The sequence below is a fragment of the Exophiala bonariae genome (genome assembly GCF_035927105.1).
Source record: "Exophiala bonariae strain CCFEE 5792 chromosome Unknown scaffold_2, whole genome shotgun sequence".
NCBI classification, from domain to species: domain Eukaryota; kingdom Fungi; phylum Ascomycota; class Eurotiomycetes; order Chaetothyriales; family Herpotrichiellaceae; genus Exophiala; species Exophiala bonariae.
The window spans coordinates 132,008-145,753 of NW_027042477.1; the positions used below are offsets into that span (position 1 = coordinate 132,008).

Below are 13,746 nucleotides of genomic sequence, written 5' to 3' on the forward strand. Positions count from 1 at the left end.
AAGAGAGTCTTTGTCGGCCCCGAGGGATCTAACGCAGGACACTGGATGGGGACCGTACTTAGGTGCGTAGCAACAGCACCGGATAGCCATAGGGCCGTCCCAACCAGCGTCAATTGCCCAGCACCATGATCCCTCACGCCCGTTTTCCGGGCATGTTTGCGAGATACATGTAGTCGCTTCGCCGCAGTATACCTATGCGAAGGACACTTGGATACGCAAAGGGATGCGACGGACAAGGAGTGTGCTTAGGATCCACGTCACCACTCGACGATTCAAGCACCCTTTTTGTCTGGGCGTATGAGTATTCGTACTCAGATGCTCTCAACATTACTCATCGATAGAGTCGGGTATTTGGTGTGGGTGCTGCGGACTGGGATGGTCTACAAATACTCGTACAGTTGCTGTCCCCGACCTGACCACAATCTGAAGGTGCCGATTCTCCCTCAAGTTCAGCACAATGGCATGAGAGCCAATCTCTGAGCACCACTGGCAGTTCTCGGTACACCAGACAATGTATTATGCAGCAATGGCTCTCCTCCAACTAAAGTATTGACCTTTTGGGCAAGGAGATTACACTAACAAGCCAGAAGGGCACTTACTTAGCTAACCTACATATGTTAGTAATCAAGTGCCCACTCCCGCTCGGGCTCATCACTCTGCCATCGAGTCTTTTTCCATGTCGTACGAGGAATTGTGCTGGCTTGGCAGGACGGGCATCAATCCGTCCAACCAGTCTACCTCTTTGAGGGTTCTAACATGGATCTTGTTTCATCTTCTGTTCATGTTCCTGTTTTCATCAACAGGAATAGCGACATATGAGCCAAATCACCAAGAATCTCAGCTTCAGAACCTGCTGACTCTTTCAAGGGTAAGGGACGTTTGCAAGGGACCGATGTTTGGCTTCCTCGTTTGGAATTGGCTTTTTCACTTAGCAGGTGAATGATTCGATCATGGTTGAAGCTGAAGCTTAAGCTTGATGAGACGTGGGTGGACTCCCCCGCCTGAGTAAGCAAGATACAGATCACTCAGGGCCATGCTCGTATGACGTCTGCCCGCCTCCTGTATGCCAATGCATTTTCATCCAGCTTTATGCCCCTCAGCTCACATTGCGGGCCCAATAAACATCCCGAACCAGCCGAGCGTACGAGTACGATTTTGCGATTACCCTGACTATCAGACTCTCCGTAGGTACTGTTACCTCTCCTACCTCTACTGAACTGTACTTCCCACTGCAATCCACGGGTGGCACTCACTTTGTCAGGCTTTTCGCTTTTCGGGTCCCAGACTCAGGCAGGCCCTGCAAGCTAATTTCCATCCTGTCACCTGCTTGCTTCCACTCAGGCCTAGCTAATTCATCTCTGCCTTGCATCACTCGGATCTTTTCGTCCTCCCCTCTATTATCTTCACCTTCCAACCGTCCGCTTTTGTACCTTTTCATCTTCCTACCATACTCGGTTTGGGGGGTTGACTCAATTCTTCCACCCAATACCTACTCCAATCTTGTCCAAGGTGTCGGCAGAGCCTGCTACTCCGCTCGCCTCTCCTTGTCTTCAGTTAGGACGGTGACTTGTGTCCTGAAGACCGAACCTTCCCGGCCTCTCATTCCAAGAGGATATCCGTTTCAGCCTAACCCTCATCAACGTCGAATCTGATCTCAGAATAATTTGAGGTGTTTCCGCGAGGGCCGCCAGCATGTCTGTGCTCAGGAAGTTGTCCAAGCAGATACACACCAACAATGGGAGTGATCCTAAGCTCGGCGGAGAGACCTCTCCTACTACCTCTCAGAGTCCTGGGCCCCACCGCCGATCCCTCGCTCAGTTCCTCCACTTAGGTGACAAGGACTACACCTCGAGCGACAATGAATCCGACATGAGCGAGTTTGATAGCGATGGTGTGAGCAAGAATGCACAGAAACGAGCAAAAGCAAAGCAAAGAAAACAAGAACATCGCTCACGTCTCAGCTTGGAAAATCGTGATGATTCAGAAGAACGCTCCAAGAAGAGGCTCGACGAAGCCGCCAAGGTCGAGACCGAAGACATGAAGGCCAGATACGGCGACTTGCCCTTGATGCAGTCGACTTCTCGTGGTGTCACTCAACGACTCGATATTAGTACCATCACTGAAGATCAGGTGGGCAAGGAAGTCCAGTTTCGTGCCAGACTCCATCACGTCCGCAACATGGGTGCCAAGCTCGTCTTCCTGATATTCCGTCAACAAATCTCAACAATCCAGGGTGTCTTGGTCGAGGAGCCAAACAAAGTCTCAGCCCTGATGATTCATTGGGCTGAGCATTTGCGCACTGGTAACATTCTGTTGGTCACTGGTGTGCTTCAGAAGCCACAGATTCCTGTAAAGTCGGCTTCCATTCACACGGTCGAGATCAAGCTCACCAATCTCCACGTTATTGTCAAGCGCGCTGAACCCGGTATGTAACATCCCGACTGCATCTTCATTTCTTTGAGCTGACCTTTGTATCAGTACCATTTTCCGTCCAAGAGGCAGAATTGACCATTCTCGACGACGATCAAAAGGTCGACGGTCGCCAAAGTGTGATCCCAGACCGTGTCAGGCTGTCTAACCGCATCATGGACTTGCGAACGGCTCCGTCTCAGTCGATCTTCCGCATCCAAGCCGGCGTGGGCAATATGTTCCGCTCTGCTCTTGACGATGAACGTTTCGTCGAGATTCATTCTCCAAAACTTCAGGGCGCAGCCACGGAATCTGGTGCCTCGGTGTTCAAAGTCAATTACTTTGGCAGACCCGCGTTCCTGGCTCAATCCCCTCAGCTGGCCAAGCAAATGGCAATTGCTTCTGACTTTGAGCGTGTCTATGAAATTGGCGCAGTCTTTCGAGCAGAAAATTCAAATACCCATCGCCATCTGACCGAGTATACTGGCCTCGATCTAGAAATGTCTATTGAGGAACATTATCATGAAATGATGGATATCATAGATTCCGTCTTGAAAAAGATCTTCCATGGCATTTACACAAAATACCGCACAGAGGTCGAGTTGATCAAGCAGCAATTCCCTAGCGAGGATCTCGTCTGGTTGGAGAAAACTCCAATTATTCCATTCGTCGACGCAGTGAAACTCTTGAACGAATCCGGTTGGTTGAACGAAGAAGGTCAACAAATTTCTCCACTGGAAGACTTTGGAACGAGGGACGAAATCCGTGTTGGTGAGCTGATCAAGGAGAAGTACAAGACCGATTACTATATCTTGGACAAATTCCCTCGATCTGCCAGACCATTCTACACTATGCCTGATGCAAAAGATCCCAGATACACGAACTCATTTGACGTATTCGTACGCGGTCAAGAGATCATCTCTGGTGGTCAACGTATCCATGAATCCAAATTGTTGGAAGACAACATGCGTCTAGTGGGTATTGATCCCGAAGATATGGCCGAATATATGGAAGGCTTCAAATGGGGTGCACCACCGCACGCTGGATGCGGTGTTGGTCTCGAGCGTATCGTCATGCTCATTCTCAAATTAGGCAATATTCGCCTTGCCTCCCTCTTCCACAGAGATCCCAAATCTTTCCCAGCCAAGGCTGTCGTCGAAAAGCTACGACACCCTGAGGCCGATACATTGAACCCTGTCTGGCGTCAAGAACGTGGCCGTGAAGTTGCTGTGGAAGATCGCAAATTACCTGATCTCTATGATCTTATCGCCAATTATGGCGACGCCACTGCCACGTCATGGGGTGATGAGCGTTATAAGATCTGGCGCCATGCAGACACTGGTGCTGCTGTGTCCTATGTTCAGGAAGGTCATTATGCTATCCTTCCTGGCGATCCACTATGTGACCCAAGTCAATATTATCGTGTCATTGTGTCGTTCCTTCAATGGCTTAAGAAGGAGACTCGCCTCAAACCCCTGTGGCTTTTGATCAGTCCAGAGATGGAGGAAGTCTTAGGCGAACGACTCGGTTGGAAAACTCTCTCATGTGTTGCGGAAGAGCGTGTCGATCCAAACAAGAAGTCTGCGGAATCGGACCCTGAAGTCGCCAAAAAGATTCGTAAAGCCCAGAACGACGGCGTGAAGCTTACCGATCTCGACCACAACGTCCCCATCCCAGACAGCATCAAAGAACGCGCCAATGCTCGAGTGAAGGACTGGCTGGCAAACCGTAAGGGTACTCAAATTCATCTTTCGAACATCGACCTCTTTCGTGACGAGAAGCATAGACGGTATACCATCGCAGAGGATAAGGATGGAACCCTTGTTGGAATTGCCGTTATGGCTGAGATTGCCCCTCGTAAGGGTTGGCAGGCCAAGTACACACTTGATTTCCCAGGAGCTCCATCTGGTACGATCGAGTACATCACCACACATGCATTGAGCGTCGCTTCCAATGCTGGTGTCAAGACTGTTACCTTTGGTGGTGGAGCGGCCACTCACTTGACACCTGGTCACCACATGAGCGGTGCCAAAGTGAAGGTCCTCCAGGCGACATATGATGCTATTGTCAAGCAATTCAATTTGGCGAGGAAATCGGAATTCAGAGAGAAGATGGGCGCAGTCGCAGACCCTATCTGGATTGCATATCCTCCACACGGCCTCGGATCTAGAGGTATCAAGGCGATCATGAGGTAAGTCTTTCATTGTCCAGTGCACCCATTTCAATACTAATCTTTTCCTCTCTCTCTAGGTTCTTCCAGGACGAGTAAATGATAAATGAATCTTGACTCATCCGAGACAATTACGAACCTGATGGAAAGACTTCTGCGTATGGATGCCTGCTAGACGAGTCATTCGGATCTTCCAGCCCTCATATATCCCCTCCCTTGATTGCATTGCACTTTCCAACAACGAATCTTCTTTTCTCAAGCACTTTAGATACCACATGCCCCTATTTTGCAATTGGCCAGCTAGCACTCGCACCTTATCGACAAGGCCGTTGTCGCCTCGTTAGAGATCACTTGTTTTGGAAAGCAATCCTCCCCTTTGCCCTACATACAGATCTAATCAGACAAACCAAATCAAATCAAAACGAGAGGGCAAGCAATGAGATGAAATTTCAACGTAGGATACTTCGTACATTCTTTTCTGTTCGTGTTGTCCTTCCACGCTTTAAGTTTCTACCAGCTATTCGTTTGTCCCACTGGTATCCAAGGGTGAATTATATTTCGGCAAGGGGAAGCGCGCTCTGGAGAAGGAAAGTTCATAAATGCGTGTGCTGTCGGTTCATTCATTTATTCGTAGCTATCGAAGCCATGGCCGCTGATGACACATCATCTGTAGCCGAGGCTTCTTCCTCTTCGAAGGAAGGTAGAACAGCCGTAGTTATGTATCCGCGTCTCCCCACGAAGGCTGGTATTCAAGTTGACCGTACGTCCACCTGACAAGACCATCCCATCCCACCACCATCTAGTTTACATTCCCATCAACATTCAGCGTCCACGATTCGCCAAGCCAAGTCCCACGCATCAAGAACTCGCCTTCATGGTCCCGCACGCCGCGCACGTCCACCACATCTCCTCCATCCAGTTCCCACAGCCACGGCACGTCCACCCCATGGGCCGGGCCTTCTTCCTCGCCATCGCCGCCTGGGATTCTATCCGGGCGATCGAGTCGTTGGCGTTGAGGCGCGGCTGCAGAGCCGTCGGCGATGTATGTGTATTTGTGTGATGGTCGGTTTTGCGCGCGGCAGCGGAGCTCGGCCGTGTGGTATTTCTCCCGGACGATGCTGGCGGCGGTGGCGGTGCGAACGTCGTCGGGAACGTGTTGCTTGGTCGCTCCGTTTCGCATGCTCCGCACATTAGATCTTCGATTGGGTTGATCAGTGTGCAGATGTCGCACGTCCAGGTTTGTGGGGTTGGTTTGGCTGGGGCGGCTGGGGTTGGCTTTGATTGGGAGCGGGATTGCTTCTTGATCATGCGCTCGAGATTGGCTTGCTCTTCACGTACGGCCGCCGCGGTGGGGTTTGGATTATTGTAGCCGTCGGCACCGTCCATGTGGTCTTGGTTGAAGAGCCCGGCTTCGTCTTCTCGTACCAATTCGATCATGGCTTGGATCCAGGCTGCTTCGTTCTCATCCTCCTGACCGGCTTTCGTGGTCGTGACCTGCCCACCTCTACCAACGAGGCCCTCGGCGATCTTTCTCCCTTCGTCTGTGCCATTGGCGCAGCCGCGTTCGGCCTGGGCTCGTTTCTCCGCGGCAGCTGCTATGGCGTCCCTGGGATGCTGGCCGCGTAGCACACCAGCGCCACCGAGCACCGAACCACTGTTCTTTGTTCGCACAGCACGCTGTTCTGCTGCAGCACGAGCCCTCCGCCGCATTTCCCCCATCGGCACGCGCTTCCCACCTAGTCTGTCACCTCTGCCGAGGAATCCTTCGCCGGTGTAGCCCTTGGCGACAAGGGCGGCGTGCTCATCGCGGAGCTTGTCCCATAGGGCATGGAACTGTTGGTCGTGCGGACCATGGACGATGTGGGACAGTTCGTGGAGCATAGTGTCGATGATTTGTTCGATGGGCAGGAATTGGTTTTCGTCCCCGGGATACCGTAATCGAAGTTCAATGCGCTCACCGGCATTCCTGTTCAGACCTAGTAGGTTGTGCTGAGCAGGATAGAACTCGCACAGCGTGCCCACTCGCCAGTTGTGCTGCCGCATGATGGGTTTGACGATAGAGGCGATCTTTCTCAGCATCTGCAGAGCCTCACCTGCTCGCTTCTTGTCCTTGAGGTGCTGGAATTGGTCGATCAGGGGATCCAGGTCCCGGGCATTGTTTCCTCGAGACATGTCTGCTGAGTGACAGTAGTTCGCGTGGTAGCCGGGGTGAGCAAATGCAAAGACTACGCAAAGAGATTAAAAGGAGGTTTGAGAATATAAACTTGAATTTTGAGGCCGAGAAAGAAGTGACCACCAAACGGGCTGCCTGTCTGGCCTCATTAGCCTGTCCTCAACGCGGAGCAATTGTGAAAATGCATAGCATCGTGCACGCGAAGAAAGAATAGGTGTCTTTCACACGTAGCCCCCGGAAGATGCCAGAAGGAATCTCATCGACAGATCCAAGGGTGATTCGTAAGAAGCCTCAGCCTGATGCTGTGAGGCGAACCACGTGTCATGTCACGTGAAGCATTAGAGTGGATCTGCCGATTGGACAAAGTCGACGTACGTCGTTGCCCGTGGGCCGAAGAGGCACCACATCATCACCATGATTGCCGTGCCTTCTATGCCAACGCAGGCTGCTTGGTATTAAAGCATTCCACTGTATGCCATAGTTTGTCACTCTCGCCGCTTCATCGACTGCGGCTCTCATAACAATGTCTAGCGACGACCAGCAATTCTTGGATCTGGTAAGTATATCTGCTCTGCCCATCTCGTTCGCCTCCAATCCTGACATTCGCAGCTGGCAAGCATTCCTCAAGATGTTGCCTATTACAGCAGTCGTGTGGCAGACTACGTCGATAAATACACAAACGGCATTGCCTCCGATATCCGCGATGCGATAGATTCGGCAAGCTGGATCCCTGATTCTCTCCGTCCTCCTCGTCCATCAGGCGGCGTCGGAAACTTCTTCGCCCGCACTCCACCCCCTCCTCAAGGCATAATCGAGCGGACTACGGTCTGGATATCTAAGAATCGAACGGCAATTGCTGTTGTGTTGGCATTCACAGGCACAAGCATCTACCTGATCCATCGCAGGAAGAGGGCTCATGCGAGAAAACGAAGGGCTAGGAAACTTCCCAATGGAGCCAAGAAAGAGATCGTTGTATTGGCCTGCTCGACATTCCATGATGCTCTCACTCGTTCTTTGGCACTCGATCTTGAGCGACGAGGTTATGTTGTCTATGTGACTGTGTCTTCAACCGATGAAGATTCCTTGATCCAGCAAGAAGCAAAAGCTGATTTACGGCCTCTCTGGATTGATTTGACATCTACGGTTCCCAACCCCGCCGTTGATGTTCATCCCAACCTCGAACCAATACGGGAACTACTCACGAAATCTTCCCGTCCTTCATCTCCTAGTTCCAGTCGATCCTTTCAAGGCTCATCAATGGGAAATATGACACTTGCCGGCGTCGTCGTTTTCCCTGGTTGCTCAGGCTACTCAGAAGGCCCTCTCGCACTTTTACCTCCAACCGACATTGTCGACACTCTCAACACACGTCTCGTATCTCCAGTTCTCACAATTCAGCAATTCCTTCCACTTCTTGCCAATCACTCAACCGACCCAAAATCTCCTGCCAGCATTGTCATTGCCTACCCCTCCATTCCACAATCACTCCACTCACCAAGGCAAATCCCCGAATGCTTGGTGACAAGCTCTCTGTCTACGCTTGCATCAAGTCTGAGAAGAGAAATCAATGCAGCAAATGCAAATATTACAGTAAGCGAACTCAAGATGGGCAATTTTGACATGGGTTCTGTCGCTGGTACTCGGACGACAGGAAGTCAAAGTGCGGGTAGACTGGATCCCTCAAATTCGGCGCTCACACAAACGAACACCCACTGGCATAGCTCGCAAAGAGCAGCAATTCAACGTAGAACTCTGGGTCAGCGCAGCTTCATCCGTGGCAGCGCAGCCAGGGAGTTCCACAATGCAGTTTTCGACGCTCTGGCTCCGGCCCAAACTTTCAAAGCATTTGGTCATTTCGAATGGCAAAGTGTCACAAGATCAAATGTTGTATTCGTTGGAAGCGGGGCCCGAGTATATGACCTGATCGGCCGGTTCCTTCCCGGAGGACTAGTCGCCTCGATGATGGGCTTCCGCGCACGCCATCGAGAGTTGTATGAGGAACACAGATCGAGTCCGAGTGGTCCAAGAGTGCAACCAACCCAACTCGGAACAATCGGTGATTCTGGCCTGGCTACTCCGGTTCGTTCATCGCCTGCCACATGGGGGGGTAATTCGATAGGAAGCGAGAGCGCTGTTTGGGAAAAGATATAATTGAGGTGCTAGGTAGGGTTCATGATGATCCCTCCGCAACCCCGGCCGCAACTTTCTCTCCCCTAATCTGCTACTTCTGAGCGTACACCTTTATACTCCACTTCTATTAAGCATCCGGAATTGGATGCGGGCATGAATGAATGATACTCCTATCTTGACATCCTACTTTGAGAATATTCCTTTCTGAACCCACAGTCTCATCCTCTTTATATAAATCTTATTTCGGTGTGAGCTTGACATCGCTTACCTCGATCATGTCTACCATAACTTGACGGCGAGAGACTTGCAATCGTCTCCATGCTAGAAACGCTGGCATGAGAGAGAGGGATGGACTCAATCAAGACTGCCCTCTACGCAGTTCTGCCCACCCGAGGCTTTGCTATGCGCCACAGTCCGAATGGCCACAAGAGACCAGACAGCCTAGGGAGATGCATGACAATCGATATCTGTTGTTGATCTCCAGTCCAATGGCAGAGTGCTTCCGAAGTTGGAATTACTGCTAGTCTTACATGGTTTTGCTACAGGATCAACTCACAGCCAAACCGAGCATTCCCAAACCCTCTGCTCAACCTTCGTCTATCTCTGCCATGCGTCATATGTCCACGATTATTGTGTCAACAGTGAAATATTCACTTTATACCACCACAATAAAGCCCGAAGCTTGGCAGTATCGTCAGTCCGTCCGAGGTCTTCACCATTCACTCACTACCCTCCAGATTACCGCCGATCATTCTGCTATCCCTTGCTCGAGTCCCTCACCCGCCGTGAAAGGCTCTCCGCACCAATAGGCGTCCTCGACAGATCTTTCACCCGCTCCACCCCTACTGCCATTGTAGTCGTCGGCGTCTGTTTTCCCTACTCATTCACCGTCGGCGGCGTTCGCAAACATGCCATGTGCTTCTGTGGACCCTTTCGATTACTGGGCAGTCCCCCTCCCGGCTGCTTCTTCACGCAGCGGTGACAGACTTCGTTTGCGCTTCCTTCACGGCAAGGCTGCGTGACGTGACGGTCGATGAGCAAGAGGTATAAAACCTGCTTCTTTGTTTCTTGTTTTGGAGAAATTATTCCTTTTTGGATACGACTCGTTGGTGATTTCTCTCATGACAAGCATCTCGTCAGAGCACAGTCGATCTTTCCAGTCACCCAGTCCGACAGAATCTTTCTATCAATCCCTCTCGATCTTGGTGAAAACGTCCCTTGTCGGAAGCAACAAACTCAACTTCGCACACCGCGACGTGCCCACGTCGGCTTCCGTCAGCTTGAGCTCATGACTGCTGTACTTACACTCACCACTGAGCATCCTCGTCGATCAAGATCTGCATATCAATACTCTCCACAGATCACACATCAACAAAGTCATCATGAAAAATCAATTCTCCTACAGCACAAACGCACCGAACGGACGGTTCCCCACCAATACAAATAACATGACGTTCCATCAACCGTCCTCAGCAGCAGTAGGAGGCACAGCCCAAGCAGCCCAGCCCAGATCTCAACCCAGAGCTCAACCCAAGCCCCAGCCTCCAATGATCACCACCTTCATACAAAACGTAAACATCCCGAACGGTCAGGTGTTCAAGATGGCTAGGCCGGCGGAAATCTCTCCATTCCCACACATGACAGTCACAAAACAAGACTCCCCGGAGAATAGGCAAAGAAGCCTGCACCTGATGAAGCCATGCGTACTGTACGTCCAATACTCGTGTGTCCAGAAGTGCCGAAGCATGGGGATCTGTGTCCACTTCCAGTTCGTCTTGGGGTGTCTGCGTTGCCCGGACGGATTGCGTTGTGATATTTGTCTCAGTACGGGAGCTGAAGAGGTATGTGTTAATCCTTGCAGAGGAGTTCTTGAGTGCGCTCTTGTCTTTCGTTTGTTGTATTTACACCCACATCTGTATTCTCATCTGGTTCCCTAACCATCTTCCCTGCTCTCCAAGTTGTGTTGCACGTAAGCATAACCTGGTTGAACTAACTGGATCTCCGTTGTACGCAACACAGGCCATCCACGGCAACAGAACATGCCCCCTGCACCAAAACCCGAGGATGGCGAACCCGATCCCCAGCAGACCAGAAGACTTCCTCGCAACGCCTGCGCAAAGGGAGGTCTGTGAAGACATCATCACGCGCAGCTTTCAGTGTCGATGGGATGACCTGGCCGATACCGACACCGAAAAACATCATGCCAATACTAATGTCAATGCCAATGCTGCTTCCGGAGTTGGTCAAGCCCAACCAGGAACACCAGCACCAATAATTGGTGGCAGTACAACCGGCCTCGGCGGACAGAGTGCATATACACTGTGTCCTGGAACTGCCTATGCGGTGCCTACACAGCCTCAGGCTCAGGCTCAGTTACACAGTCGAGTTCAAGTTCAAGGCTCGGCTCAGGCTCAGGCGCAAGCTCATGCACAAAATGCGATGTCCATCGATGATATGACATGGCTGAACCAGCACCAAATCTGAGGCGAGATTCAGCGACACTTGAATGGGATAGCGATGCTTTATGCATATGGATCACGATCCTTCGATGAATCTCGGGGAGAAAGCATCGGAGCTTGGAGAATGCAAAGACATGGATGGAAAGGGGCATCTTCTTCTTCTCTTCCGTGGGGATGGGGTGGGCTGCTCTGGACGGGTCGTAGACGACGAGGTTGTTGGCTGCTATTCGACATTGACGTGGCAGCTCTTCTTTGGGGATAATATATTGTTTTAAAGGATCCATCATTGATATGCTTGGAAGGGTTGATGATTTTTTCGGCACGGACTTGTGTTTGGTAGGGAAAGGAAAGGAAAACGGATTGGAAGCAATTGGGGACGGGGCTGTTTTCGAGAATATCTTGAAAACTACAGGCCATGGGCCGCACGATGCCACACTGACTGCACATGAGCTATATCAAATGCACAGACATACTTGGATAGTACAAGAATGCAAGATTTCACACAGTGGACATCTCACTCACTCACTCACTCCCTGAGATTTTCTGAGGGCGATCATAAAGTTGTTTTGTTAGTTTCCAGTGCGATTGGGTTCACTATTATCACTGTGTCGACAGAAACTGCTTGCTGCGAGTTGCTCGATCGTCAATGCTCCTCGTGCGTGTCACTCTGCTTGACTCGGGGCTAGATGCCGTATTCGAAATTCAGAAAGTAGCCACTCGTCAAACGTGATCGTGGAGACAGGGCAAGCCTGTTGAACGGAAAGGCTTCTGAGGAGCTGGAGCTATTGAAGCGGGCAATGAATGGCATCCACCTTACCTTGGGGCAAAGTACGTACACGGCTGGTCCTAGTCAACGACCTCGACTGCAAGGTCCTTCACGTACAGGCGTAGGCACATACATCTCACAACCTCTAGCCTCATCTTGTTCTATCACTTCAGCCTCGTCTCGGGGGAAGACTCTCAGGAAGTTCGAGAGACACTTCGGATATTCTCCGGAGAACACAAAAGACCATGCAGAGCGGCCCAGCACGCTGGCGAAGCCAATGCCGTACGCTGTTGCTGTTGCTATTGCTGTTGCTGTCGTGTGCTGCTAGTATTTCGTAGAGCAATCAAAACCATACAAGACGCTCCAGGAAAGCCTATTCTCGGATAGAAATGATGCTTTGCACCAAACATACTCGGTCGACTGGCATCGGTGACAGAAAGGACCCGACATACTCGTACTTCGCACTGCACTGGTGGCCAGTCAACGACGAGGAAGGGATCGGCAGTCTTCTGTCCACAACGCTCTGTTGGCTGCTCCTGTGCACGAAACGAGACAAGTCGCGCTTAGGGGTCAACAATGAGGCATGAAACCTGAGGCGGCGGCAACGCTTTCCCCAATTGTCGGTGTGATCTGCATTGACAGGGGAAGTTGAACCCTGGAATCCGAACTTTGGGTCTGCAGGGAATGGCTACCCAATTGTGTGTGCACGAGATCATGGTTGCTTGGGACTTCGGCTCGCAATCATTTTCGGAACCGTTAGATATTCTGTTGTCGTTGCAATATAACGAGGGCTGGTGGACGGAGTGCCCGTCTGGTCACTGGCACGATGTCATCGAGTGGTAGCGAGGAATTCGCTTCTCTCAAGATATGATACAAGCCGGTTACACGGAGTGAGAAACGACGTCAGAGTGTTGTGATGGCCTTTTCCTGTATAGGACCTTATACCGGCCACCGATTAATCCCCAACCATCAGGGTCCATGTGGAAATCCAATGATTGGTAGTACGCCTGTCCGAACTACGAGATAGGTGTAATGTTGCTGGGATACGAGGAGTTGGGTATAGCCAGTCAGGCATTGTATGAGTGACGGAATGGTGCCAATTGGACCCGGATATGTTTGGTCATGGTATCCTGGATAAGATTGCAGAAGGTGCCAAGGGGCTATCTGCAAGTCCGAGCTTTCAACTTTGAAGTTGTTTGTCGAAAAGCTCGTTCAAGTTGTCGCCCAATGCTAGGTGCATCATGGTGGGCATCTGTGGTGGCTTGTGAGAACGAAGTTCTTCCAGTACGAGTAACTTCCCCTCCCAACCCCCCGGTCATTTGTGTACTCGTACTTCGCAGATTTGAGGGTAGTTGCGATTGAAGTTGCCCACCAGATGAGATGGTGGCTGCATGATGGCGTCTGATGTGGAGTTCCTGTTGGGCAATCGCATTCGTGACAAAACGCCACTGACGGCAACAGGCATCCACACGGCCAAGGAGGGGCCCTCGAAAGTTCAAACCACCGAAAGGCACTGCACCATTCCGTACTCCTTCACCGGAATTGGGGCCTGTCCGTGAAAGAAGAAACAATTCGTTCACTAAAAGTTGATTAACCAAGTACTACGTGGATGGGCACTAATCGGACACGTCGGTGGACT

At 51.1% G+C, this 13,746-nt stretch overlaps 4 protein-coding genes across 4 annotated transcripts; 3 read left to right on the forward strand and 1 right to left on the reverse strand.

Annotated features, from left to right (window-relative positions):
• Positions 1–1,692: 1,692 nt before the first annotated feature.
• On the forward strand, positions 1,693–4,678 carry LTR84_004561 (uncharacterized protein; the record flags this gene model as incomplete). The annotated part of the gene is made up of 3 exons (XM_064848136.1): positions 1,693–2,425; positions 2,479–4,600; positions 4,660–4,678. The coding sequence occupies 3 exons, from the start codon at positions 1,693–1,695 to the stop codon at positions 4,676–4,678; spliced, it is 2,874 nt and encodes a 957-aa protein (XP_064710760.1).
• A 759-nt stretch (positions 4,679–5,437) lies between these two features.
• Positions 5,438–6,751, reverse strand: LTR84_004562 (uncharacterized protein; the record flags this gene model as incomplete). The annotated part of the gene is made up of 1 exon (XM_064848137.1): positions 5,438–6,751. One exon carries the CDS (start codon positions 6,749–6,751, stop codon positions 5,438–5,440), a length of 1,314 nt encoding a protein of 437 aa, XP_064710761.1.
• Positions 6,752–7,275: 524 nt separating this feature from the next.
• On the forward strand, positions 7,276–8,903 carry LTR84_004563 (uncharacterized protein; the record flags this gene model as incomplete). Its single annotated transcript, XM_064848138.1, has 2 exons — positions 7,276–7,308; positions 7,362–8,903. The coding sequence occupies 2 exons, from the start codon at positions 7,276–7,278 to the stop codon at positions 8,901–8,903; spliced, it is 1,575 nt and encodes a 524-aa protein (XP_064710762.1).
• Positions 8,904–10,946: 2,043 nt separating this feature from the next.
• Positions 10,947–11,366, forward strand: LTR84_004564 (uncharacterized protein; the record flags this gene model as incomplete). The annotated part of the gene is made up of 1 exon (XM_064848139.1): positions 10,947–11,366. The coding sequence occupies one exon, from the start codon at positions 10,947–10,949 to the stop codon at positions 11,364–11,366; it is 420 nt and encodes a 139-aa protein (XP_064710763.1).
• Between the last annotated feature and the right edge of the window lie 2,380 nt (positions 11,367–13,746).